At 40.0% G+C, this 27,677-nt stretch overlaps 1 protein-coding gene across 1 annotated transcript; it reads left to right on the top strand.

Annotated features, from left to right (window-relative positions):
• The first annotated feature begins 1,942 nt into the window (after positions 1-1,942).
• On the top strand, positions 1,943-22,976 carry SUCLA2 (succinate-CoA ligase ADP-forming beta subunit). The gene is made up of 11 exons (XM_026053288.1): positions 1,943-2,073; positions 3,612-3,792; positions 12,678-12,777; positions 12,980-13,142; positions 15,806-15,934; positions 16,357-16,495; positions 17,836-17,997; positions 18,115-18,257; positions 20,598-20,718; positions 21,018-21,106; positions 22,230-22,976. Exons 1-11 carry the CDS (start codon positions 1,987-1,989, stop codon positions 22,302-22,304), a joined length of 1,389 nt encoding a protein of 462 aa, XP_025909073.1. The 5' UTR covers positions 1,943-1,986; the 3' UTR covers positions 22,305-22,976.
• The last annotated feature ends 4,701 nt before the right edge of the window (positions 22,977-27,677 follow it).

Here is a 27,677-nt window from a genome sequence, read left to right as displayed (position 1 = left end):
CTCGGGGACAGACGCAGATGGAAGCAGCTGTTGTAACTCAGGACAAAAAGCCGTCTAGGTCAGCACCCTGTGGTTGCTGAGGCTTGTCCTGCCCTTGGACTATTGCTCCCTGCTGCTCTTCCRTGTGGGCACCRATGGTGCAACCAGGGGAGACCTGGAAGGCACCAAACACGATGACATGTAGGTGGAGTAAGCTCATAATAAAGTCATATGTAGTTCATAGCCTTTCAAGTTTGATTATTTGGTCTCAAACAGCTCGACCTCTGTTATAACTTCTGTGTTCTTTCTGCTTCATTTAAAACTTGCATTTTTCCTTCCTTACAGCTTTCAGTGCACCTTCAGAAAGGCCTTATGACAGCCTTACTCTGGTGTCAAAAATCCTTATTCTTTCTGAATTTAGCAAGAAATCTCAGCATTTTAAACTTAAGAATCAATCCTAAAGGAAAAAAAGGAATCAATCAATCTGTGGTGTTTTTTTTTTTTTTGAGGATGTGGCCAAACGTATGGATATATGTCCCAGCCTGCAGTGCATTCCCCTTTCCTGAGACTGTACATTCTCCCTGGGGATGGGCCAGGTGTTAAAGCTGGCTGAGCCTCTGCAAGTGTGAGTAACTTTAACTGGATTTACTAGGAGTTCACCTGGTTGTCACCAAGCTTTCCATGCGTCTCAAAAGAAACAAAGAAAAGGTGACTTTATAATTTCTGAGAACTGGTGTTTTTATGGTGCAAATTACGGACCATCCTGTACTGGCAGGGTGGGCCAGACGGTGGCACTGGTGGCCAGGCAGAAAGCAAGGACACAGATCCATGCATTCTTGGAATAAATCTCGGTTAGACCACATCTCAGAGCTGACAAGAAAACAGACATCCAGATAATTAGAGCTCTCCATGCAGCTGTTTATCACACTATAGAAAATGGCAGCAGCTGACGGGATCTTTATAGAAATCCTTTAACATTGCAAGAAAATGCCACATTTCTTCTTTTGATGCATGAAATAAATACATAAGAACCTTTATTTTCATCGTAAAACAACATAACTGGAAGGGTAAGTTCACTTTACGATCCCAGTGAAAGCAATAACATACTTCATATACACACACACACACACACACACATAGTAATTGTACTCTGAGTGTTTAATAACTCTTTTCAAAGGCAAGAATGAACTACCAGGATGGAGAGACTCTCGCACTGCCTGTGTCACTTCGTACATTGCTACAAACTCTCTTATTTCTCCTTTCCAGGAGGAGAGGCCGTTTCGGAGCAGCTCCTCACAGGTCGGGAGCCTCCTGACAGGATTCCTGGTAGGAGTTACACAATTTCCTGGAGCTTGCGTGAGGGAATGGCATGTAAATACCGCAGCATGAAGGAGCCCCAGCTCCCCGGCATGAAGGTTTGGTGCCTTTTGCAGTTCTTGCCTAAAGGAAAGCGATTCGAGCACACTTCCAGTTTCAGGCCAAAAAATGCAGCCCAACCCGTTCGGGCGTTGCACAATTTCAATCACAAACCCCGTTAAAATTACAACTTTTGCRTTGCTTACCTTAAGATTAAATCTAGCTTTGGAAATCATTACGTATGGAAATAAGTGCATTATTCCTGCTTATTTACTGTCAGYAGAGGACTTCCCTCATGCAGGCTTCCCAGGCCACTAATCTTTTTTTTTAAAAAAGCCTTTGTTTTTTCCCCTGATGATTCACAAGGGGGGTTTTCCTTCCTCCTGAAGGGGGTTTTCCTTATTTCGCGAAGACACCCAAAAACACGCGGGAAAAGCGCGAACACCCCGCGGGGGCGGCCCCAACGCCGCGCGTCCCGGGCTGCGCCGCCCAGTCCTCCCCGCCAGGGGGCGCCGCGGCGGCCGGACCATAGAGCCCCGGGCGGGCCGCTGTTATTGCGGAAGCGGCGGCGGCGCCTCCTGCGCTGCCGCCCGCTCTCGGCGGCGGCGCATGCGCGCTCGGAGGGGCAGCTGAGGGCGAAGGCGCTCGGCCATGGCGGCCTCCGTGATCTGCGGCCGGGCGGCGGCCGGGCTCAGGGGCAGCGGCCTYCGCGCCGCGCTGGGCAGCGCCACGGCCAAGGTAGCGGGCGCCGGCGGGGCGGGACCGTGGGAGGACGAGGAGGAGAAGGAAGGGGGGCGGGCGGGCGCGGCCGCCGTTGGGGTCGCCCCCGCTGAGGGAGCGGCCGTTGGGACCGTTGGGGAGCCGTTGGGAGCGGCGCGGCCGCCCGGTCCCTGCGCGCAGCCCTCTGTCCACCCGCCTGTTTTGGCATTTGCCGCGGCCCCGTCTTGGCTTGCGGCGGGTCTTGCCCGGGTGCTTCCCGTTCCCATTGCGGTTCTTATTTTTATTTTTTCTCCCTTCCTAATTTTAAGGGGGAAAAAATTCTGATATCTTTATCCCCGCTGCCCTGTGACACTGGGCTGTGCACATGAACGTGCCCCTCGCCTCTCCTTTGAGGCCTGCTCCTGTGTCCCATGAAGCCTCTGCAGAGGGTAACCTTGTTCTACACTAAAACACCCACAGGGAAAAATGTTAATAACAATAATAAAAACAGAGATCAAGCGAGTGTRAAGTGCCCGAGCCTCCGTGCCGCTCTCGTCCTGGCCCTGCGGAGGAAGGTCGCCCAAGCAGGTCGCCCGAGCGGCGCTCTCGGGTTTCGTCCCGGAGCTCCGGGAAGGGCATCGGCAGCCGCCAGTGCCACGGTGCCAGCAGAGGAGCCCYGGAAGGAGCCCGGGGATTAACCGCCCTCCGCAGGCCTGGCGTGCCGTGGTCAGGCACTCCTGCTCTCAAACGCAGTTACTGCACAAGATGTGCCGTGGTAATGGTCTCTTTTAAAGTCCATCAGTAGCCGTTTTTTCTTACGAGGCATTGCTCATGTAGCGTTACTGCTGATGTTTTGTAAACAAAATTTGATTTCGGCTGGTGTTGCTCTGCATGAAGTGTCCAGCCACAAATTCCCAGAGTGCTCTACATGGGTTTTATAGACGAAATTAAGAATCACTTGATCCACACTGGAGTTTCCTAGGCTGAATATTCAGCATGTTCTCTTTTTCTCAATATTTGAAATGCTAACATCCCCTGTCAACCTTCTGATTCAGTGTTGATGTTGCAAACTGGTTACCTCTAGTTCTCGGTTTCATCATGGTTATGTGCAGGCTGGTCAGTCTGTTCTGTAGCCATGTGCAACCATTTGAGGTTGATGTAAAGTATTTCTTAGTGTCCTTCATCCCTAGCTTGGCAGGAGACAATCCACCAGAATTTTTGAACAAATCCATTCCTTGTGCTTTTCTTATTCTTCCAAGCTCACTGAGTTTTATTTTTTTTTCTTTTTATTTTTTACCTCTGGGATGTATTTCTTAAGTGCTTAAATACAAACTAAACAGTCCAASGGTGTTTTAACCGTGCCAGCCCTTGCTAGTCACCGATAGAAACTTCCCCATCTCTGCTCCTGTTAAAACCTGTGCCTACCATGAATGACTAACATGGAAGGTAATGTACAAAAACTTAGGATTTAGTGCTCAGATGATTGTGCACTAAACTTTTTTGAAACTGAAACAAGAGAAGAGTTTGTTTAAAATAGCCATATTCCTTGATGTTTTTTTTTTCTTCTTCTCCTTCAGGTGCTTGGTGGAAGTCCAGGACTGCTCAACCATGGGTTTCAGGTGCAACAGCAACAACAGAGGAGGCTGTCACTACACGAATACTTGAGCATGGGACTGTTGCAGGAGGCTGGCATTTCTGTTCCACATGGACTAGTTGCAAGGACACCAGAAGAAGCTTACAAAATAGCAAAAGAAATAGGTATAATACTAAAGAGAACATATACAGTATAGATGTGGGAGTTGATGCAAGGTGTAACTGCTTTTTCTGTCTTTCCCGGTAAGATATTTCTTGGAGTTSTGAATAAACCTTCTCTTTAAGAGAGTCCTTTCCCACGGATAAACTTCTCTGCAGCTTTGAGCATTTACACAGTGGTATTTCTAATCTGAAGGTTTCTGATGCCACAGTGCACAAGCAAACAAATCAGTTAAGCGACTTAGGTATAAGGACACCCTTGTTTTTGCATTGAGAAGGGCTTAGGCAGTTACATTCCAACCCTGAAATTTAGGCTGGGAGACATTCAAATGATATGAAGGTTTATTAGAGGCACTGTTATTCCTATAGCAATATGTAAATGCTGTTCCTGTTAACTTTTGATCCTTATTTAGGAGGAAGATTTTGAGAGAATGGGGAAAGTATGAACCATATTATGTATCTAGGCTTCTGTGAGATGTGTAATTCACTGTGGTTTGTGCCAACCTTGCACTTTCCCTCTCGAGCTACACAGAGCAAACCTTGTGTGCATAGCTTCAGTGGTGGCCATAGGTAAAACCTCTGCAGATCAGAGGATACGAAGGATACCGACCTTTTTACTGCAGAAGGGCAAAATTCCCTCTTTTTGTGGGCACGCCGTCCTGGCAGTGGACAACTACTCCTTTCTTTTAGGAGGGAAGAACTGTGTTGGCTTGTAGTTGCATGCCAAATGCCCGGCTTGCTGCTGAAAAAACATCTGGCCTTTTTTGCCTGTTGCTTAAGTACTTACCTAGATTTGAGCTTTAATTTAGCACTTGACTCTGTCCGTTGATTTACCCCTTTACCGACTGCCCGCCTCAATAAAAGTTGGAGGATAATTTRTATCCTCTTTCCTCCTGGAAAAAATAAAATTTATTAGACTTGTTACAAGATTTTAATGGAGGTTATTGCTTGTTACATTCCATTCCCATATGTGAGACCTAAGCCTCTTTACGTCTTCAAATTAATTCAAATTTGTCATGATTCTGGTAGTTATACGTTTTTATTAGATTCTTTTTTTTTGCTTTGTACATAGATTTTTAATACAAAGAGTGAAATCTGATAAAGAAAAATGCATTTCTAGAGAAAATGATAGTGCTTTGTAATGTGCAAAGGAATTAAAAAGCTTCTTTCCCTTCAGACCTGATGTTCTAGAAATTCGGGTATTGCCAGCTTATCTTCTTTGCCTTCTTCCCTTTACAGAGTAATGAGCACAAACAAAATTATGATTTCRTCAGTACAAAGGAGACTTCTCAAAATATTTTTCTTCCAGCTCCTCTGAGAATAGTGCAAAAATTCAGTCTCAGCTCTAGTCAAGGATGAGCTTGTAATATGATCACAGATATGGCATGCCCTTTTGCTTGCCTTAGTATCTGCATAGGCTCCTACTACTGCAACATGAGACGAGCCTGTATCTGTTTGCTAGAAAACAGAAGCCTGAGCAAGTCAGAATTCTTTTATTTATTCCTTATTTTTTTCTGTAGGTGAAGTAGGTGCAGCTGTGATTACTCGTGTATTACTCCATAACATCCAAGTGGCCTTACTGCTATGCCTTGTCCTGTGCAGCTTCTCCTGGGCAGGGAAAGTGAAGTTGTGAAGTATTTGAATTCAGATTCCTGTAGGAGCAAAAATTAAGGAATTCTGAGCTTCTGGTTGTTTGCTGTGTAGAGCTTCCTTTAAACTGGTATTTGGCACAGACAGGCTTTGTTTCACTTTAGAGAAGAGAAAGGAAGACTGTCTGAATGGAGAACATATTGCAGAAGCCTGGATTTTGAAGCATTGCTTAAATGTTGTCCTGAGCTCATACTGAATAGTAACAGTGCAGCATCCTTAGCTGTAGTATTTTCATTTGCTCTGTTAATACTACCATTTGTCCATTGATTTTTTTTTTCTTTTGTATGTGGATAAATATAATCCCTAGAGAGTGAAAAAGATAAAACCTGCTCATTGTTTACTTTTATTGTGTAAGACTTGTTGAAAGTAGATAATAAGATTATCTTTTGCTTCACTTTGGGTGCTTTTCAAATGTTTCAAATGTTTGCCTAAAACTTTGCAAAGAGAGTTGGTAATACTGCTTGTTCGATCCGTCCAGTGCTCATCCATGCGTTCCTGATAACCTTTTGGCAGGAACTTGCTCCTTGTAAACTCAAAATTCTGACATTCATTTTCTTAACTTTTGCAAATACCTTATTCCAGTTAGAACTGGGTTACTCCTTGTGCTAGTGAAGGTTAATAAGAAATGCATCCTTTTCACTAACAGAGATTGTCATGGYTTAGCTGTATTCAGTGTAGCCCTCTTGGACAAATAAAGCCAAAGCACAACCATGCCAAAGATTGATTGCTGCAAGTTAACTGATGAGAGGTAGAATAAAGCTGATACATAGTAATGTTGCCAATTCTTTTAGAGATTAGTTGAAAGAGGAAACTTCTAAGTAATTAAAATGAAAACAGTTGTTAGAATTTCATTCAAAGCTATGCTTATCTTGAAGCTGTAGTAGTGTGGTCAACAGAAAACATATCACCCTGCCCCCACTTCTTCTGATTCTTGTACTTTTTTTTTCTTTTTTTTCTACTAAAGTGTCCTAAATAATGCAAATTGCTTCCATGTATATACTTTGAAACTTACCTCTCTCTCCCTTGCTCTCCATTTCCTTCTTTTTTTTCTTTATTTTATTTTTTTTCTCGGTTTGATTGCTTAACTTTTGCTTCTAGTACCAGATTTCTTCAAATGCTTTTTTCAGCTCAGACTCTTCTAGCTGTGATCCCACAGCCACCTTTTTGTTAACTTCTGTTAGGGGCAAGAACCTAAAGGGTTTTCTTTGTTCTGTAGTGAGAAGATTGGACACTCTTTATTGCAACATTGGTTTTCGTATAAGCTGTTTTTTCATATCTACCTGCCTTTTGAGAATCATCATCGGAATTTACTATTTGTCACTAAGAACTTTTCCCTACGAAAAGCCCTCCTCGTGTCAAGTGTTACAACCTATGAAAGTAGATGTAGATAACTGAAGTCTTGATGCTTCCYGGCTTCTTCCTTCATTGTTTGAGCAGAAGGGAGTGACTGCTCTTTGCCTGTAGAGGACCTCCTTTTCTGGCAGTGTACAGTATAAATTTCTATTCTTGATGATTTACAAGGCAGCACTTCTGAAATGATTAGTATCTTGAAGAATGTTTGGTATTCTGMCAATGTTGTAGGATTTTATGATAATAAGTCCTTGACCTTCATGTTCATGGCTGACTTTCAAATGTTAGTAAGTAAAATAAGATGTACAGAATAGGAAGTATTGCAAAAAACTGGGTGTTAACATCTTGGGCTTTTTTAAACCAGAGTTTTTAAAGGCAACTTAAAGCAATGGAGTCTTCTCTATTACTAGTCTTGCTACCRTTCTTGAAGTTTAAAAGATCTGATCCGTCTCTCTATCAGTGTGGTTTTATATGGAGTGATCTCTTTTTGTGTATTTTCTGTGGAGTGACTCAAACAGTTGGCTTGGCTGTGTTCCTGCAGACACTTCCATAAGTAATAGGTCTGTCTCTTAGGAGCATTAAATTCTCTTGAGTGTTTTAATCCTTTTTCTGTCTATTCCCTAAATGTATGCTCTCTACCTAAAAAAACCAAAAACAAACAAAAAACCCAAAGCAAAAAAAAAGGTTAACCTGTTTAAGATTTATAAATCGATTTATCTCAGGTTAGAGTGCTAGCTTTTTCTTTATTTGTGCTTCAGTAGATTTGGGGTACAAGGCACAGTTGTCCTGAAGCTTGTGGTGATGTTTCCTCAGGATATGACACACCTTTCTTAGTAGTATGTGCTTTATTTTATTTTACTTCATTTTTTAATTTTATTTCTATGTCACGCTGAAAGCTCATGTCTAGTTTGTTGTTCCTTGGACTTCTTTGCTGTTTCCCTGTTACCAGTTTTCCTCGTTTGGGAGGTCTCTCCTCACATGCGTTAACTGATGGTCTTTTAGGTTATCTTTAGAAACTCAGGCAGAGTTTATTCAGACATAATAGGGCATAGGTGGCTCTAAGAGGAACTTGTGCAGAAATCCCTGTTCACTGAAATGTTCAAATAAATGTGATAGTGATCAGAGTTACTAGGATGTTTGCTTACATAACACCTCACTCTTTTGAAGTCCTAATATCATTAGTTCTAAGCATAATTCATTAATTCAAATAACCCATCTGGCAGATTGAAATTTTGACTGCTGAATTTTAATTGGAAGCTATTGCAATTAAAACTATTGCCAAACAAACCTTACTTGCAAGTTGGTGAAAAAAAATGGCGGTTATTTAATTAATGGCAAAATGCATTTTCATAGAAAATAGTGTTTTGTAATAGGCATGAAGCATCTTGCCTCCTCTCTGAATGGTCTGATTCCATCAGTGCAAGTATGATCATTCCTGGTGCGTAATTATCTCAGTAATCTTACTTTTGGTTTGCATGTAATGATTGATCTAACACTTGAAAGTTTCAAATACTGGAAAAAAAAAGTCAAGTTCAATTCTAAATAGTTACTACTTTAATAGTTAGACTAAATAGTTAGTCTAAATAGTTACTATTTCCAAAGCAAAACATAGACAGCATGCTTATAAGAGGTTCTCTGCCTGTGTCTTCAGAGTAAGGGCTGGTGTGCTCTTTATGGTGGGATTTCTGTTAATGATTATGCAGTATTAGTTGCCAAGCCTGTCTTTCCCTTCCTTGGTTCAAGTAATTACAATTGTACAGTCCAAACTTAGACTTTTTGCAATATCTCTGCAACAGGAAAGGATTACTTTGCATTACAGCTGAAAGCTTTTAACCACAGAGTTAACAAGGCAGGAGATATGGGTCTCTGTGTCGCTCCTAGGGTGAGTTTGCAGTTGAGGGTCAGTTGAGGACTTGTGCTATTAACCTGTCTCTTCCTCTTTCTATTTGGTCGTTTACACAAATCTGTTGCCTGCCTTGTCAGAACACATGGGTCTTGTAACCTTATGAGATTGTCGTGGTCCTAAGCAGCAGGCTTTCAACTTGCACAGAATATGTCAGAGGTGGAACAGCAGTCCTTGCCTCTTGAATTAATTTAGTTAACATTGTGTTATACTTCTCATTTTGAAGGTGTCCTTCTCCTAATCTGAAAGCTGAGCTTGTGAATTCAGAGATCGTTCCTTCTGATCAAAAATATCAGTATTGCTTAAAATAAAATCATGCCATTTCCTGTTTACATTTCCTCTCTTTCATCGTCTAGTTAATAAACTTATATTACTGTATGGATTTGTTTGTCTTCTACAGATGCTAACTCAGTATTTTAATGATCTCAGGCACTTAGACTTTTCACTGGCATCTATTCTAATTCTCTGAGTGTTTCCTGATTCCTTGCAGTCTGTTTTATTTAAGTATATGCTTTTAGCAGTAACTTCCATTAATATGGAAATGTTACTACTCTTAACAAAGACCCATTGAGCTTTGTGTTGTGTCTGTAGTGTATTTGCCTCTGCAGCTTGCTTGCCTGAGACATTAACAGCAGTAAAAAGTTAGTTAACTTGAGCTAATGCCCAGGATTAATGCCAAAGCTTTCTCCTTTCCCATCACTGTTGGAAGCAACTGTCCAGCTTTCTGGCCTGGGCACCTCTGTGTCCTTGTGCACATACTAGCACTGTCACACAGTGCACAGGCTTGTGGAAGTCGGCCAGATTAGGGTTCACTTTAATTTATTACTTCTCTGATATTCTTGGAGATACGATGACATGAGGACATGTGCTGAAACAGGCAAGTGAACTGGGGTGAAGGGTTGAGATCAGGAAGCAGCATAGATGTTGTACCACGTGGAGATCTGCTCCTGGGCAGAGACTGCTTTTTTTTCGTCTAAATAATAATAATGCCTAGCAGTATTTCAAGGCAATGTAAATGGAGAAAGGAACAATTATTCCCACTAAGTCAAAAATAGCATCAACTTCTGCTTTTCATTTTTGTAGGGCTCCAGGGTAGCAAGTTTTCTCTACTGTGGGAATGACTGATCAGATGGTGATGGTGCAGTAGTTGTGTTGCACGTGAGCTGTGTGATCAAACATTTGTCACCTGCGCTTTTAGGGCCACTTTGAATAGGAAMAATAGGAAAAAATGTTTATTGAGTAATAAATAACCATAACTTGACCCCCACAAAAAGCTTATCTCAGGCCATGATCTCTTTTAACTTAGTTTCAGCTACATATGTGAAGCTTAATTGCTTGTACTTTGCTGGATTCTATAGGATCAGACCAGTGGTGCATCCTGCCCAGGATTTTGTCTGCCATGGTGGCAAAAAAGCCCATGCTTTCTGGGGAGAATGTGAGTAGTCCTTACCCCTCATGTAACCCCAGCGTCTGTAAGAGTATTAGGAATATTAGAGAAAACATTCCTACCTAGGATTTTTTTATGGTATGTTTATAGAGCTATTGTCTAAGAATTTGTCTTCATTCCTTTTTGAATGTCCTAATTTTGCTTCCATGTCATCTTCTCATGCCTCCAACTTCGTGTTAGTAGAGAAGCATCTTTCTTCTTGTTTTAAACTGACTTCCTTTGGTAGGTAGTGTTTGTTTAAAGCTGACCTACAATGTGGAAGAAAATTATAGCAGTRTTTTTCCTCTTCTGTTCTGTCCTTCACCAGATGTGGTTAACGACAGTAACCAGGTTTCTGCTTCAGTCTCTAACAGAAATACCAGGCTCTTTTAGCCCCTGCTTGTAGGAAAACCTTTTCATTTCACTGATTATCTTGGTAACCCTAGTCTCCATTTGAAGATTTCATCATGCCCAGAGCTGAACATAAACTTTCTCATCAGATCTCATCAGAGCTTTAGTTGGCATCTGGTTCAGACTTGTTCAGTTTTTGGTGTTTATTCCTGGGAGGAATAAAGCCTGCCAGGAAAGTCCTTGTGGATGAATTTAAGACTTTGTGAAGAGTTCTTTGTAGAAGCAGCTTTTGTGTTCTGGACTTGGAGAAGGAGATGAAAAGTACAGTGGAGAAATAAGACTCTCTTTACTCAACTTCCTATGGGTCCATTAATTGAATTTCTTGTTTTCAATTCAGTGTATATATATTCTAATTCTTTCTCCAATGCAAAACTTCTATGAAAAGCTCAAAAAAATACTGTAAATACTTTGAATCTTAAATATATGATAAACTTAATCTCTGTAAAGGTTTCTAGATAGATCTTCTGTGAACAGGGGAGCAAATATCTTTTCTGAATCTCTTCACAGATAAGAAAGTGTTTTTCACAGATAAGAAAGTGTTTCCCTCCGTTTCATGCTAATAGTCATGTGCCTCCAAATGTGCTTATGCATATGGAGAAGATGAGTTTAAAAGAGTGGAATGTTAATCTTTAGCATGCATGCTGGAATATGTGGCTTGCATTTGTCTACAAAACTGCTATTTGTAATCCGGTTCATCCTGACATTTAGTCCTCCTTAAAGTGAGCAAACTTTGTACTTGTAGTAATTGCATAAAGGCTGGTCTCATGAATAAGAAAGAGTAAAGTCTTGTTTTGCCTGGCATCCATAAAACATGCTAATCTGTTTGATTTCCACTGCTCGAGAGCTATAAAAATAGTTACCTTCAAGAATTAAGTTAAATCYTAACTAGTAAGAGACCATAATAAAATCTGCATATCTTTAATATATGTAACCTTCATTCTTTTCATGCTGAAGAGTTTCATCAGCTGTAAATTTAAGGATCTCTGTTAGTTCATTCCTGGCAATGAAATAAAATCTGTAAGTAGCTAACTGGGAGTAGTAGCTTGGGCATTTCCCTCTGCTTRTATAGTCACCTTTGCTTCCAATGTGATGCCTGTTGAATTCCATCTGGGCTCACTGTGTGCAGTTACAGTTTGAATTGGTACAGCTTGATGTCTAGCATCATCCTTCTCAGCATGCACAGAGACTAGTTTTGCTCAAGTCCTGTAATTGCATGGATGCTTTTCCAAGGATTCTTTCCCCATCTGAGAGGACAGCAAGTTCTTTCTTTGCCCAGGGAGACCAGAGTGGTTCAGCTGTCTGCAGTGTGGAATAAGATGGTATGGGCCACAGACCTGTGGATGGGGTAGCTCTTGTATCCTGCAGCCTAGTGGCTTTCTGCARTTTATTCTCAGGGTAAATAAACTTGAGTACTATCTCAGAGCTTTTTTTTTTTTTTTTTTTAATACTTTAGTTGCTTCTTATTTTTTCAGTGACACTGTAGAATATCCCAGTTGATCACGATTTTAACCTTAAATTTTATTTTTTAAAAATCCCAATGCACAGCCTGCCCTACCTAGAGGAGTATTTTGGAAAGGAATTTAAAAACTCTTAAAGGCAATTAACTAWAAGGTTTGCTCTGCCTCTTCTGGGAAAAATAGTGGATTTACTTAGGCCTCTGACTTCTGYAAAGCACTCGAGCTTACGTATCAGTGCTCTGCTCAATGGGAGCCATAGCGGACATTCAATTAACTTGGTAAGTGATATAGTTRCACATCATTGCTGAGAAGATAACAGTTAATGTGAAAACATAGAGTATCCTTATCTGCCTGAGGAAAATAAATCTTTTAAGGTTGAGATAGGGTTGAGATACCAACCAACTTTTGATTCAAACAAATGTGTTAAAATAAATTTGAACACTTGAAGATGAAAGATGTCTTTTGGATGCAAACTCACTGAGGTTTGTTCACAGAGCAGCCTAAAGCTGCAGCTTGCGGGTGGTTTTTGATTTTGGGATAACTGTATTGAGTTACAGTACGATTTTTAATTTACATATTTGTGTTTTGAATCTGGGGAGGAGGGAATAAAATGAAAAGAGTCTTTATTATTCTATCTGGGGCAAACTGTTTCAGGAGTCACAGATGTAAAATTGTGGGTTTTCTTTCATTCTAGGTTCAAAGGACCTTGTGGTAAAAGCACAGGTTTTAGCTGGTGGTAGAGGAAAAGGAACATTTGAAGGTGGCCTCAAAGGAGGAGTGAAAATAGTGTTTTCGTAAGTCACTTATAAATTATCCAACCAAATGGAAAACCTTAAAAATTTTATGTTAAGAATGAGTTGAAGCCGTTGATTAGTTTAAAACCTATGTTTTAATAATTAAGTTTAAAAATAACAAAAACTAGGTAAGACTTTTTTTAATGCTGTTTCTGTTTTTCTAGTGGTTTCCTTGTCACATTCTGAGCTTCTTGTATTCTAGTCCAGAAGAAGCAAAAGATATCTCCTCCAAAATGATTGGAAAGAAGTTGTTTACCAAGCAGACAGGAGAAAAGGGCAGGATATGCAATCAAGTGTTTATCTGTGAGCGCAGATATCCCAGGAGAGAATACTATTTTGCCATAACAATGGAAAGGTCATTTCAAGTGAGTAATACTAGAAATAGAACTCAACTTGCTATAGCTGAATTAAATAAATATATATATATAYACACACACATATACTGTTCACTGTGGAGGTCACTTGTATCTGAAACTCAGAAACACACATGAGCTGCAGTTGCTTTGCTAGTGTCTCTGACTATCTGATTGCTTTCATGTTTTGAATGCTTTAAGAATGTTGTGCTACATTTTAAATTTAGAAAATAATAATAGGAGTGTTGGTAGTCTCAACTGAAATTAGAGTTTCATGGCYGCAGGGAGCATGCGTGGAAAGAAGGAGTTGTTTTCATTCTGTTTTTAAAGTTGACACATATCTACCAGATCCTTATACTAGAGYTTAATTTAAAAATACAACTATCAGCACAGGAAGAGCAAAAGTATTTTGGAAGAGCCAATGGTTCTGAACAAATTGGGCCTCTTGCCCTTCAGTGCGCAGAGATTTCTGAGGAGGATCCCTTGTAAATCTGGGAGTGTGGATCTTATGCCAATACTCCTCAGGAGCAGGTAAGGAGATTTGGGCCTGGAGGTCTGTCTTCAGAGCCTCTGGATGAGGAAGCACGTGTTGTTATGTGCCTGCATAAGAGGGTATGTAGATTTTAGGCTGTGCTGCAAAACCAGTTCCTGAAACCTGTCAGTGTATAATGTGGCAGAGTACTGCTCTGTTAACAAGCAAGGAGAATAAATTGCTAAATAACTTTACCAAAGCCATGGTAGAGCAGATCTTGGAGCTTTGYTTCTAAAGACCTTCAGAAATGCCGAGGAGTTTCTGGAGACATAGCTCTCTGTAGTTTAAGTGGAGCGCCTTTGCCATYAGTGTATGAAATAATTTGGTATGAATCCATAAGGAAAACAATATTTCTCTTGTTTATTTCCAACAGTAAAGGTTAAATATTGTGTTTATTTTTCCTTCATAGTGTCCTTTCTGATAAGTAAATACTGTATTCCTTGGGTGCTAATACAGTTAAACCTGTATTCTGTCCTACTATATAAAGTCTGGAAAGATCGGAGTATTGCTGTATCCGTGCCAGATCTGCCACAAGGTGGCACTAAAATACGACAAATGTTTGGATTTTCTAATCTGAAATTTGTACTATTCAGCCACGCATGCTTATGGAAAGAAATGATATCTGACTGATTTAAGCGAATTAAGGAGAGGATTAAAATATATTTTCCTGACTTGCTGTCATATTTAAAATAAAAATTGTGTTAATATGTGTTGAGCACAATTGTGAAGGTGATTGTTTTTGGATAGGGATATTTCTTATTTTAACTGTTCAGTTGTTAGTTCTTGTTTTCAGTTGTGTTTATAATTTCTGTAACTTGCCTTGGATGRTGATGAGGAGGAGGAAGTAGGTTTCAAAAAAAGGAAATGTGAAGGTTGAGTAACATACATTGCTGCAAATCTCTTCAGTTAAAGAGGAGAAAGATCCATAAGAATGGTTATTTGGAAGCGAAACTTGGCATCTCAGGTGCTATTCAGCAATGGGACAAGACTTCTAATGTCTTGAGCAAAGCTGTTCACTCTGGTTAACTGCACCAAATGATGAGATTAGTTATTTTTATATCATGCCTGTGGCTTTCAGACTGTGTTCAGGATGTGAATATCCTTAAACGTTGTGCTGAACCTTAGTGTGTGATGCAGATCACCATCTGCACAGTGTGAGGTTGATTCCCCATGTGCATCTTCCTGTTTGGAAGGAAGGATGGTGATGGAAGGGAATGGTTTGGCATCCTGTGAACCACTCTCACACTTGTGCTGTTAACTGTCAGCAGCTATAAGGCTGTTCAAAGTTTAAGACCTGTGCTAATAGAAAAAGCAGTCTTAGTCCTCTGGCTGTCATAATCCATGCATGGCTGGTGATAAAGGAAGGGAGTTGAGATGACACAAATGAATATATCTTGATGGTAAATGGGAGGACTGTTCCCTCAGGGAGAGATTTTCAGATATCATGATAGTGAGTCCTTGATGGTTTTGTTGAGATGGAGACAGAAGCTTTTTTTTTTTTCTTTTTCTCTGCCAAGAGTGCTGTCAGTTGCCACTCTAATTTCTTCTATTATTAAATAATTGAGTGCTGTTTTGTCAGAACTTAGGCTTTATTTCAGTGATGGCTATAGTTAGTGGGCTTTGTGCTGCTGCTGAATAGTAGTAACTTGGCACTGAGCTGTGCAGCTCTAGGTTTGTCCTTGAGGCTGGAACATGACAGGGTGAATGAATGAGTGCCTTGGCTTTGTGTAGGTGTGAGAGGAGAAAGGGGAAATAAGGTTGTTCCTTCTCTGGTGATGCTTTAACCCAAAAGATAAAATCCATGAGGACTAAATTGAATCTTTCTGTTAAGATTTAAAACAAGTATCTTTAAGCTAATTTCCCTCTTGGTAAGGGATGTGAAAAGGATAGAGTCTTCTGTGTTAGAAGAAATTRGACCCAAGATGCACCTTATAATTTGGAAAATATTAAAAGGGTTTGTATAGATGTATTGAATAGAAAAGATAGTAGCATTCTTTTCAGTAAGAACATAAAAGTAAATTGTCCAAATTTGGTTTTCCAGCTAACAACATAGTTTTATAGTTGTGAGTTCTATGGATAAAACTAAGTTTCAGTTATATGTTATAAAATTATTTACATTTTCTTTTTTTCCTTCATGTTCTAGGGTCCTGTGCTCATAGGCAGCTCTCAGGGTGGTGTTAACATCGAAGATGTTGCTGCAGAGAATCCTGATGCGATAATTAAGGAACCCATTGACATAGTAGAAGGCATAAAAAAGGAGCAAGCTGTTAGGGTAATTGCTAATGTGGAAAAGGGCACATTAGTGAGGATGGGAGTGCTGCTTCTAAATTTCATAAAGTGTATATATGTTGACATTGCTGGGTTGTCTTAAGCTTTTTGACACTTTATTTGTACTAGATATTTAAATATTTTCAGCTTGATAGTTAAATATAAATCTAATTCTGTGCTGCAGTGTGTTATATGTATTTGTGAAGTTATATAATGCTGATCTTGCGTCTAATTTTACTCTCTTTTTGGATAAGTGCAGTCTTGAAAAGATTATTTTTAACATTAAAAAATTACTTCCTTTGTGGAAGATAAAAGTCATACAAATTCTGTAGGCACTGGAGTAATAGCTAAGCTGGTAGAGTCCTACGTAATAACTGTAAATCAAACCCTGAACATCAGTTAAGATAACCATGTTTCTACTTTCAGCTTGCCCAAAAAATGGGATTTCCTTCTAATCTGGTGGATGAAGCAGCTGAAAATATGATCAGATTATATAATCTTTTTCTGAAATATGATGCTACTATGATAGAAATAAACCCTATGGTGGAAGATGCGTCAGGAGTTGGTAATGTTTCTTCTCCTCATATTGTTCTTATAAAAGATTACATTTTTGCAAAACAAAGCTGCCTGCTGAACTTCCCCTAAAATTTCAGTTGTATGTAGCAAAAGGGCTTAGTATAGACATGCTACTTTGATGCATGAATTTAGAATCCCAGATTTATTTGTTATATTTAACAGAGCAAGTATCTGCTCTTCGTAGATACTTTAGTATCATCTCCAGTTTCAGTAGCTTTATATATATATATATATATATATATATATATAGCTACTAAAATACTAAAATACTATATATAGCTACTAAAATACTACTAATATATATATATATTTATTTTTAAAAGTCACATCTGTTTGGATATTCAGTGTAATACATTCCTGGAAACTGGATCTTTTCAAAGTTCATGTTTTGAAACTTGAGCCCTCTTGGGTATTCACAATTGGTACTGAAAAGGTAGCCAGAGGAGCAGCAGCTTCTAAAAATCTACCTTTACTTTGAATGACTGATTTTAATAATGTACTATAAGGACAATACGTGTTCAAGTACTGCCTTGATTTTTAGCATTTTTTTTTTTTAGCATATCCAATTTTAGAGAAATTAGGTGATATCACAGATAATTTCCTTAACAACAACAAAAAATCTGTGGGGAATGCTTTGAAATTTGAATTCAGTTGTAACAATTTAAAATTTAAAAATGAATGTAGTTCCTTTGTCCAAGTTTACAGCTACTCTGCTATTTTTAAGTCATTCGTTTCAATTAATTTTCTACTTTTGGTAGATTAGTCATTGACAGGGCTTTAGAACCATATGGTTCATCTCACCTTTTGTTTCTCTGGCTTTGTTGTTTTTGTATTATCTGTAGTGAGGGTTGGAAGTGACATTACATTTGTACAGACAGGGAAAGAGTGGTTAGTTATTGTCCTGGAAGCACAATACGATGTTGTAAGAGAGCAGAATTTCCCAAACTGATTTTTGCTTTGTAGATGCTAGTTCTGTATGGACAGCTAAACATATGTGCATGTTATGTTGGAGAAGAAGGCATTGTACCAAACACGGAGATAAATGCATCAATGAGTCTGTGGTTAATATTCTGGAACTGGCCAAGCCAAAGGAATTTGGGGAATGCTCCTCTGTCCTTAATAACTGTGTTCTCACGTAAAGAATGCTCTACGTTTTTCATGTCTTCTGCTGTAGCTAAGTGAAACTTTGTGGCATTTCAGTAAAACTTAAGTTTGCATTGGCGTGAGATGGCCATCAAGTTTGACTTCATGCACATGTTCACGTAACATTCACCTGCTATTTTGGCAGCATGACATTAAATAACATGATTTGTTCCCTTTTTCTTTCAGTTATGTGTATGGATGCGAAGATAAATTTTGACAGTAATTCAGCCTATCGTCAGAAGAAGATCTTTGATATGCAAGATTGGACGCAGGAAGATCAGAGAGACAGGGAGGCAGCAAAAGCTGATCTCAACTATATAGGATTAGATGGAAACATTGGCTGTTTAGGTATGTCCTGTGTAGTGAATGTTAAGACTTTTAGTGGATTTGCGAGCTCAAATTCCTTAATGTTATTTTTGTTGTTGTTTTTTTTTGTTGTTGTTTCTTTTTTTTTTTTTGTTATAGTCAATGGTGCCGGTTTAGCTATGGCCACAATGGATATAATTAAGCTTCATGGAGGAACTCCAGCAAACTTCCTTGATGTTGGCGGTGGTGCTACCGTGCAGCAAGTAACAGAAGCGTTTAAACTTATTACCTCGGATAAAAAGGTGAGAGAAGAGTAGCTGTTGCAAGGTCCTTTATGGTAGAAAACCAAAGTGTGTTTTAAAATTTACTTCTTAGTAGGTGTTCTTTAGAAAACAGGCTTTACAAACTGACAGTTAAACAGGGAAAAACATTGGGAGTTTAGTTAAAACTCAACACAGATGAAGAAGATTTGGAAACATTTTGAATTTTTCTTTTTGAAAGATATTCTTTTGTTGAATATTGAGTAGGCCATTTCTATCCTACCACTCCTCCTATTGAAATGACAGCTGTATTTGAATCTTTCCCAGAAATCCTTTTGAATCTGAAATTCCTTCCACCTGCTGTTTAAGCAGAAACCATTATTCACTTGGATTTCCATGCTTTTCTTTTTCCTTTCTTTTTCCACTTGGGCACCTGTTTTGTGACCGCATCCGCACATTGCGGAGTGGGTATTCTATGCTTTACACAAACAATAAGATTCTAAGGTACTAATTATATGATAATATAAGATAAAAGAACTTCACAATGGCCTTGGTAGGCCATTAAAACTTTGTCTTGTTCAAAATTTCCCAGAGATGCTTGAACATTATTAGAATAATAACTTTGTTGTAACTAGGGGAGAACTTTGTTCTCCTAGAAAGATAATCTGATCAGTGTCTATAAATACCTCAAGGGAGGGAGTGAGGAGGAGGGGACTGGYATCTTTTCAGTGATGGCCACTGATAGAACTAGAGGAAACAGCCGCAAACTGAAGCACCTAAAGTTCCACAGGAACTTGAGGAAAAATTTCTTAACAGTGAGGGTGTCAGAGCCCTGGCACAGGCTGCCCAGGGAGGCTGTGGAGTCTCCTTCTCTGGAGATCTCCCAAACCCGCCTGGATGCCGCCCTGTGCCCCGCGCTCTGGGTGTCCCTGCTCGAGCAGGGGGATTGGACTGGATGACCTCTGGAGGTCCCTTCCAACCTGAAAGATTCTATGATTCTGTGATAATGGGAAGACTGACTTGATTGCCTTCATGACAGTTGGCTGTTCCAAGTAGGAAGAGTAAGTCAGCTTGAGACTTCTTAAAAGCAAAAAAGGAGGTAACAAGGTGGGAGTGACTTGCAGGGGCTGTTGATGGTATTTACTTCTGCACCAGAATTTAGTGCAGCTTTTCTTTCAAGGAGGATGCCTAAAACGGAGGTCACTTGTTGTGTGCACAAGGGCAGTGCATAATTTCTTCCCCTTTGGAAAGTTTCTTATTAAATACAGGGTCTGGCATGCTCTCCAGGAGTGTTGTCTTACCTGATTTCAGCAAACTGAGGAGAAAGTGAGGAACACAGACCCAGAACATCTGAGAGAAAAGGAAGCTGATCCTCAAGCAAGAGGAAGAAGAAAAGCAGGGGAAAACAGGGATTAATGATTTGGAAGACAAGTTCTTGCAGTGCCACAGTCTGCTGTTCAAGCACAATTCCTACTATATTTTTTCTTTCTGTCTACCTTTAGCTGCTTATTCTTTTATCAAAAAGGTGACTAGCTGGGATCCTGGTGCCAAAAGCATTTGCCAAGTGCACAATGCCTTGTCTTGTTAAGCTTATTCTGTGTTCTAAAGCTGTCTCTCGTTTTGTTCCTAGTCCTTTTTCAAAGTTGAGACTGCTGGTTTTTCACCCTTCCTTTCTCCCACTTAAGTTGGAGAAGTCTGTTTTTTAGGCTCAGGCTTGGTCCTTCTGAATGGAAAAAAACCACTTCAGGTGTTTTACCTGTAAATATGCTAGCTTTTGATGAAAACTATATAAACAATGTCTTGCATATGAATTTTGTGTATTTTCTGTGTTCTTCAGGGTGGTTTCTTCAGTATTCTGAGGGGACTAGTGTGGAAAATATCTCTGCTTGGATTATGTTAGGAAGGGAAAGATTAAAYTGCTGACAAATTGAATAGTTAAATAGCTTTAATGGCTGAGGCTTTCTCTGTTTGATCTGCTTGAAGAAAAGCATCTGTCCTTGGRGTACCCTGAGCGTGACTTCAGAGCCTGACTTTTAGTGGGCAGTGGTGGGTTAACACAGAAAATACTTGTTTCTTTGTAAGCAATTACTTACAGCATGTGTTCTATGCAAGGGAATGGCTATTGCCTGCATCTAATTTGAAGGAGAAATGTGGAAATTTCCAGGACAAGTGTTTTTGCAAAAGCATTCCTTGCTCTATGTGAACTCTACTTTTGCTCCTGATATTCTCTAGAGTACAGACGTTCACTTCCTTGAGCTGAGGCACCAGTTGCACTGCTAGGACTTGGATTTTCCTGAAGTTGAAAGGCTGAGTGCTGTGCCCTTTTATCTGCTAGGCCTCTGGCTATTTTTTGACTTGAATATTGTCTTTTTTTTCCTGTAGGTCCTGGCTATTCTGGTGAATATTTTTGGTGGCATTATGCGATGCGATGTGATTGCACAAGGTATCGTTATGGCCGTAAAAGATTTGGACCTAAAAATACCTATTGTGGTACGGTTGCAAGGTGAGTATTCCTTAGTGGGTGTAAGTATATTTCTATCCATACTGACAAATGTTTTTATATTTTGTATCACAAGTTGTCTGCAAGTTGAAGACTAGGGAAAAATAAAGCACATTGAAAATTTAGGAGATGAGAGTTGACAACTTTAATAGAGATTTTCTGTTCTTCTAACTACTGAAGTAGTTGTCTTCTAGTTTTATCCTTCAGCATCTTTTGGAACATCTTTGCTAGAAAATATAGGCTTGCTCTGGAAGTTGGAGTGTGCTGTCCAGTAAGACTTACATTTTTATCCTTGTCTTCAGGTACACGAGTTGATGATGCCAAAGCTTTGATAACGGCTAGTGGCCTCAAAATTCTTGCCTGTGATGACTTGGATGAAGCTGCTAAAATGGTAAGAGAGCTGTTTCCATCCAGAACACAGCATCTGCTACAGAATGCTCAAAATTGAAGCTCCTTTCAGTCTACTAAAGGAATCCTAGGATAAATTAGTGTCAGTTATGCACAAGGCTTTGCAGCAAATGTTTTACAAATTAATGGGTACATAATTTAGTCACCTGAAAGTTTCCTTAAGAGCATATATGTCTCTCTTTCCTTTACTACATCTATGTAATGAATCCCTTAAATCTGCTGATGTGCAGGCAGTTAAATGCATTGACCATGCAAGAAGAGTCTGAATTGGTTTTGTGTTCATCTGGAGGCCCTTTTTGAAAGAGTTATAATTATGTAAGTTGCTGGGATGAGTAAGATAAACAAATAGAATCAATATAATGAGTTAAGTGTTCCTAGCAGTGCTTATAACCAGAGAGGCTTTTTTTGTACCTAAATATTCAATAGATGTTCATAAGTGATTTTATTTAATTTGGATTTTAGCTGCTTTTGAAGTTAGATAATGTGGAGTAGGAAACATATTTCAAATGTGTAGCAATAAAAAAAATCTGCAAAAAGATTACATGGAGTCTAGTGAGGTTCTTCATGGGGAAACTTTAAGTTCTGGATCTTCTCTCTCCTTATGATCCTCTTGTTCAATTGTAAYGTTTGCTTCTAAGCAGGAATTAATTCATACAACTTTTGACTAACTATGCAAGAAGAGTTGGCTTTGCAAGGTATCAAAGCATGGTCCAGAGGTGCTTGTAACAAAAGCTTTGCAAAAGATCATAAATATCTGAAATCCCTTAAACATAAGCAACCCTACCTCCCCTTTTTCTGCCTACCTTGCCCCTCAACAGCAAGGTAGATAAAAGTGTGAAACTTGCAGCATTTAACTTGGTATTCGTAACCAGACATTGTATAACTGTGTGAGATGGTTTAGGTTTTGTTTTCCAAAAGATTTGGGTAGTTCTTCAGTTAAGTGATGAACAAGCACATTAGGTCAGTATGTTGAGTGGTGGTGATGGTTGTTTGGTTGTTTTTAAATACCAAGAATCTTACTATGTGGGAGTATTTTGTTTAAAATTAACTGTTCTTGCTCTGTTTAGGAGCGTTTTAAAATGAAGCCTCTGTTTTCTCTTTTCCAGGTGGTGAAACTTTCTGAAATAGTAACCTTAGCAAAACAAGCTCAGGTGGATGTTAAATTTCAGCTGCCAATTTGACCTGAGAAACGTCATGCCACTGTCCAATACGTTCTCTGAAATACTGTGTTCTGTGGGATATCTTTCTTTTTTTTGTGTGGAGGTTTAAATTGTTTGACAGGCGCACAAACTTAAAATACCTGGTCTTTCATGTTAACATTCAGAATGGTCGGAATTCTTGTAAAAGTGTGTATTGCTGATATTTAGTCCTTAGTTGCTATTTGCAAGCCTCCAGCTTCTGCTGCAGAATGTCACTTGCAATATACTCCTGCGTTGTCCAAAACAAAGCTTCTGGTTGAAAAATAATTACTCTGAATAAATTCTAAAGCTACTTTATTTGTAAATTTATATTAGCCTTGCTTGAAGATAAATACGACAAGACTCTAGTTGTCCATGTGAAGAAAGATATTGAAACGGTATTTTATATTGGAGACAGTTGTATTTAGCAATGCAATGGACTTGAGCAAACCAATCATTATTTATAAACAGGTGCATTTAACTTCCCCAGAAACATTTTTAGAAGTGCTTTTCTGAAGTGGCTGGTTACTCTTCTGGCAACATGTTTAATCACTACAAAATATACTGTAGCRCTTAGATTTTCATGATTTCTGGTCCTTGTAAGAAAGCATCATGTAATTTTGTATATGAGCAAGCATTTACCGTACTTCAAGGAGACGAGACGAAACACATGGAGAACTAGAATGTCTATTGTACATCGCTAATAMAAATGTACATTAATAAAACGTCTCCCAAAACCGTAACTGTGTTTTCTTTATATGATACCCTGTTGCTCAGTCGCATAAGTTCATTAACTAATCTGTCTTTTAAGGGGGTAAGCTAAAAGCTTTCTAGAAGTAAATTTATAATATCACATCTCCCTAGTTTCTTTTTTTACCTTCAAGTGAACTGACTCTTCAAAATCTGAGCTTCCGCTGTGTTGTAAAGCTTGGACAAGTACTTATGTGTGCAGTGTCTTACTAAACTACCCAAAAGTGATCTTGCCATGAAAAAAGATTCTGGGGCGTTCTTCCTCCTTGGAGAAATCTTGTGGATTAGGGCTCTAGAAAGAAGAGGTTTACTTTTTTTTTTTTTACTTTTTACTATTCACACATTACTTGCTCCAACCTCAACATCAGTGCATCCCTCGAAGTAAGAAGTTAGGCCAAGGGAACAGGAGCCCTACATGGATGAGCAAAGAGCTCCTGGCAAAATTGAAGCAGAAGAAAGAGGTATACAGAACGTGAGAAAAAAATGATAGGCCCCATAGGAGGAATATAGGAATGGTGTCAGGGTATACAGAGATGCAACAACGAACGCACATTTAGAATTAAATTTGACAAGGGCTCTCAAGGACACCAAGAACTTCTTCGAATACAGCAGTAGCAGAAAGAAGACTAGGGCAAATGTGGGTCTGCTGCTGAAGGGGGTGAGTGCGCTGGTCCTGAAGGCTATGGAGAAGGCAGAGCTATAGGCTGCTGCCTTTGTTCAGCCTTTGCTGATTAAGGCCAGCTCTTGGGAGTGCCAGACCTCCCTGGGAAGTCTGGAGCAGGGAAGATTTATTTTTTCCCCATGTTCAAGAATGATGGGGTTAGAGATCAGTTAGGCAAATTTGACATCCACAAATGTGTGCGTGCCTCCATATGATGCACCCATGAGTGCAGAGGGAGCTGGTGGATGTTCCTGTGAGGAGTTCTCCATCATCTTAACAAGGTCATGGAGAATAAGATAGCCGCCTGAGAACTGGCAGAAAGCCAGTGTCACTCCAGTCTTCAAAAAAAAAGCTGGAAAGGAACTAGGGAACTAAAGACCAGTCAGTGTCAACTCCATCTCTGGATCAGTGGTGCAACAATTCCTCTTGGCTGTCATTTTTAAGCTTTTGGAGCTGAAGAAGCTGATCAGGAGGAGACACCATGGGTTCACGAAGGGAACATCATGCTTAACTAATCTGGTAGCCACCTCTGATGGAGTGACTAGCTGGGAAGATGAGGGGAGAGAAGTGGGTGTTGTCTGCCTTGACTTCAAGCATTTCAACACTCTTTCCTAATATCCTGTTAGATAAACTCAGGAAGTGTCATTTAGATGAATGGGCACTGAGGTGGATTGTAAACTGGCTGAGTGGCTGAACACAGGCTTGTGATCAGCAGTGTGGAGTCTAGTTGGAGGCCTGTAGCTATTGCTGTTCACAGAGGTCAGAATTGGATCATGTTCAACATACTCATCAGTGACTGGAATGAAGGGACATAGTCCACCTGCAGCAACTTTTCTGATGACGCAAAACTGTGTAGTGTGCCTGATACCCCAAAGGGCTGTGTTGTCATTCAGAGGGACCTGGACAGGCTGGAGAGTTGGGCAGAGAGGAACCTCATGAGGTTCAACAAGGACAAGTGCAGGGTCCTGCACCTGGGGACGAATAACCCCAGGCACCAGGACAGATTAGGGGTCGACCTGCTAGAAAGCAGCTCCACGGAGAGGGACCTGGGAGCCCTGGTTGACACCAAGTTAATCATGAGTCAGCAGTGCCCTCGTGGCCAAGAAGGCCAATGGGATCCTGGCTGCATCAGGAGGATGTTGCCAGCAGGTCAAGGGAGGGGATCCTGCCCCTCTACTCAGCTCTGGTGAGGCCGCACCTGGAGAACTGTGTGCAGTTCTGGGCTCCCCAGTATAAGAGGGACATGGAACTATTGAAMTGAATCCAGCGTGGAGCTACAGAGATGATTAGGGGACTGGAGTCTCTCTGCTATGAGGAGAGGCTGAGAGAGCTGGGCCTGCTCAGCCTGGAGAAAAGATGGCTGAGAGGGGATCTGATCAGTGTTTGCAAATATTTGAAGGAAGAATGTCAAGAGGATGAGGCAAGACTTTTCAGTGGTGACCAGCAATAGGAAAAGAAGCTCCCTCTGAATATGAGAAGAAAACTTCTTGGCTCTGAGGGTTACAGAGCACTGGAGGTTATGGACATTCCTTCTCTGGAAATATTCCAAATCTGACTGTATGTGATGCTGTTCAATGTGCTCTAAGTGACCCGGCTTGTGCAGGGTTGGTCTAAATGGAGGAAGATAATAGATATTAGTAAGCAATAGTGATTCTCTGCAAGCATATCTCCTAGTCATCAGCAACTTGAACGTAATGATATTGTGAGTCAGAGGTAGATAGGACCAAGGCAAAACTCTTCAAGAACAGGTAGTGATGACTATCATCACTTGGTAGCCACCACCAGTAACTAGGATTCAACTAACTGTTCACAATAATAAAACCTTAAAAGAGCTTTACTGAGAATTCATTTCTTTACACAATCTTTCTCTCTCTCTCTCTCTCTCTCTCTCTCTCTCTCTCTCTCTTTTTGTTTGCCACAAGCTCTTGATTTCACCTTGAGCTCCTGAATCTAGGTCTACTTGAGCTAAGAATGGAATTTGCAGATACTAGTTTTTCCCAGGCTGGGTAAAGGATGATGTACTTCAGTTTTGTCTCAATTACTATCATCAAACTGCATAAAATTTGTAATTTTAAATTTAAGAAAAGATGTACCCTGAAGAGCAATTTTGCAACATCCCAGTAAAACTCATTACTCCTGAAAAATATCTTCTTGTCACAACTGGCATGTGGTGTGTTCAGTCTCACTCAGTGTTTCCTGGTAGAACCTTGACAAAAATCTTACAAAAAGCTGACTGCAAATTTGGTATGTAAATTACAAGAAACTCTGCAGACTTCTTTTAGAGAGAGAGAGATTGAGAGCTAATGATATGTGAACCACAGATACACTGTGTTTGGAGTGGCTTATTCCTAATATGAAGTTGTGGTCCTTTGAGAGGACAGGATAGATGATTTCTGGCATGCTGTCTTTGGATTCACAGGCAATAATTAGTTCCTCAGCTCCAGGAGAGATAAAATTCAAAGAGCAATAGAAGAATCTGAGCTGCTGTGTGTTAGACTTTCCAGAGATTCTGGTAATTTGCCTTCCTTAAAGGAAACTCAATAATAGTTTTTTTTCTCCCCTCTCACTTTTTTTTTTCTGAATTTGTGCCAGTTACTGCTCCAAACTAACACAGTCTTGACTGTTTGGTCTCCTTCTGCCCTGAAATGCAAAATTGCTGTGAGTGGCCTTTTCTCTATTTGCATTTCTCAGAGTTTCTGTCTTCCACTGTGGCTTTGCCTCTGCTTGAGGTAGTCACCATTTTTATTTTTTGCCTCACAATCATTGCTGACTTCTGCATATATCTGGGGGAATATATGGAGGGAAATGAGAAAGGATCTGAATGGATATATCCTGAATAAATCAGGATTCTATTGGGACAACATTACACAGCTGCCTTGTCTTTTTACACTTCACACAGATTCTGAGAGCACCTAGGAATAGCTTTTTATAAATAAAGTATATAGGTATGCATGTGTCTATACATACATATAAATATAGGTTGATTGGGAGTGYTGCACATTTTTATATTTATGTGTATATATATATGACTTAATTGGGAATGGTGTTTATCTGTTTAATGCGGTACAAGGAATGGTGTTTATCGGTTTAATGCGGCACAAGGCCCACTGYGTTAACGTTAGGTGACAACCTAAGGCCTGTCAGGTTGGAGGAGAGAGACAGAATTGCCTCTTGTTTTGAGCAYTAGCTAATGATATGGTGCTTAGTTACCTCTCTATGCATTTCTTGGCCACTTCTAACTTTGTTATGCATTGCCACTGAGTAGGCAGAAATGTCAGTATCTTTGCTAGCTAGCTCTGTGCTCAGTATCTGAGACATTCCAGCTGTGGAGGGAATGAAGTTGTGTTCACAGAAAAATAGGGGCATAGCTAAAGGACAAAGCCAGGACTTACAGGTTCGCAGTCTTAGGGACTTGCTCTAAGAAAGTTCCTTTTCTGTTTATTTTTCCCCTCACTTCTGACCTTCCCTGCACTGGGCAGTATCAACTCTTTTTCCCCAGAAGAGCTTTACCAGGTATTATTGGCTAGGAGCTGATTTAGAGCTCACCAGGCTCTGGTTTAGAAATAGCCATTCAAGCACAATGGAATGATCCCTGAAACTGAGCCTGTAGATAGATCCCTCATGGTGTCTTTCATGGTCCCTTCAAGATGTAGGCTGAGGATGGAAAAAACAGAGCTGCCTCCTGGGATGCAATCTTCAATAGTGGTTTACATTCGTTATCTTCTTTCCCCTTTTCTCTGAGCTAATGCTTTAACTTGTTCAGGGAAATAGCAAGCATGCTTCTAATGTTTGCCTTGTATTAGCTTTAATTTTCCAAACACCAAACCATAGTGTTTCTACTGATGATGTTAAACAGCTTGCAGTGTTGTCCTCTACTAGAAGCAACAAAGGTACAGTAGAGGGAAGGCAGCTAGATTGAGTGAAGATTGCAACTGTGGGGTACTGGATCATACCAACATTGCTGT

Source organism: Nothoprocta perdicaria, unplaced genomic scaffold, assembly GCF_003342845.1.
Source record: "Nothoprocta perdicaria isolate Ctin4 unplaced genomic scaffold, notPer1 scaffold_98, whole genome shotgun sequence".
Classification (NCBI taxonomy): Eukaryota; Metazoa; Chordata; class Aves; order Tinamiformes; family Tinamidae; genus Nothoprocta; species Nothoprocta perdicaria.
Note: the sequence above shows the minus strand (reverse complement) of the source record. Positions and strands in the feature narration are given on the sequence as shown.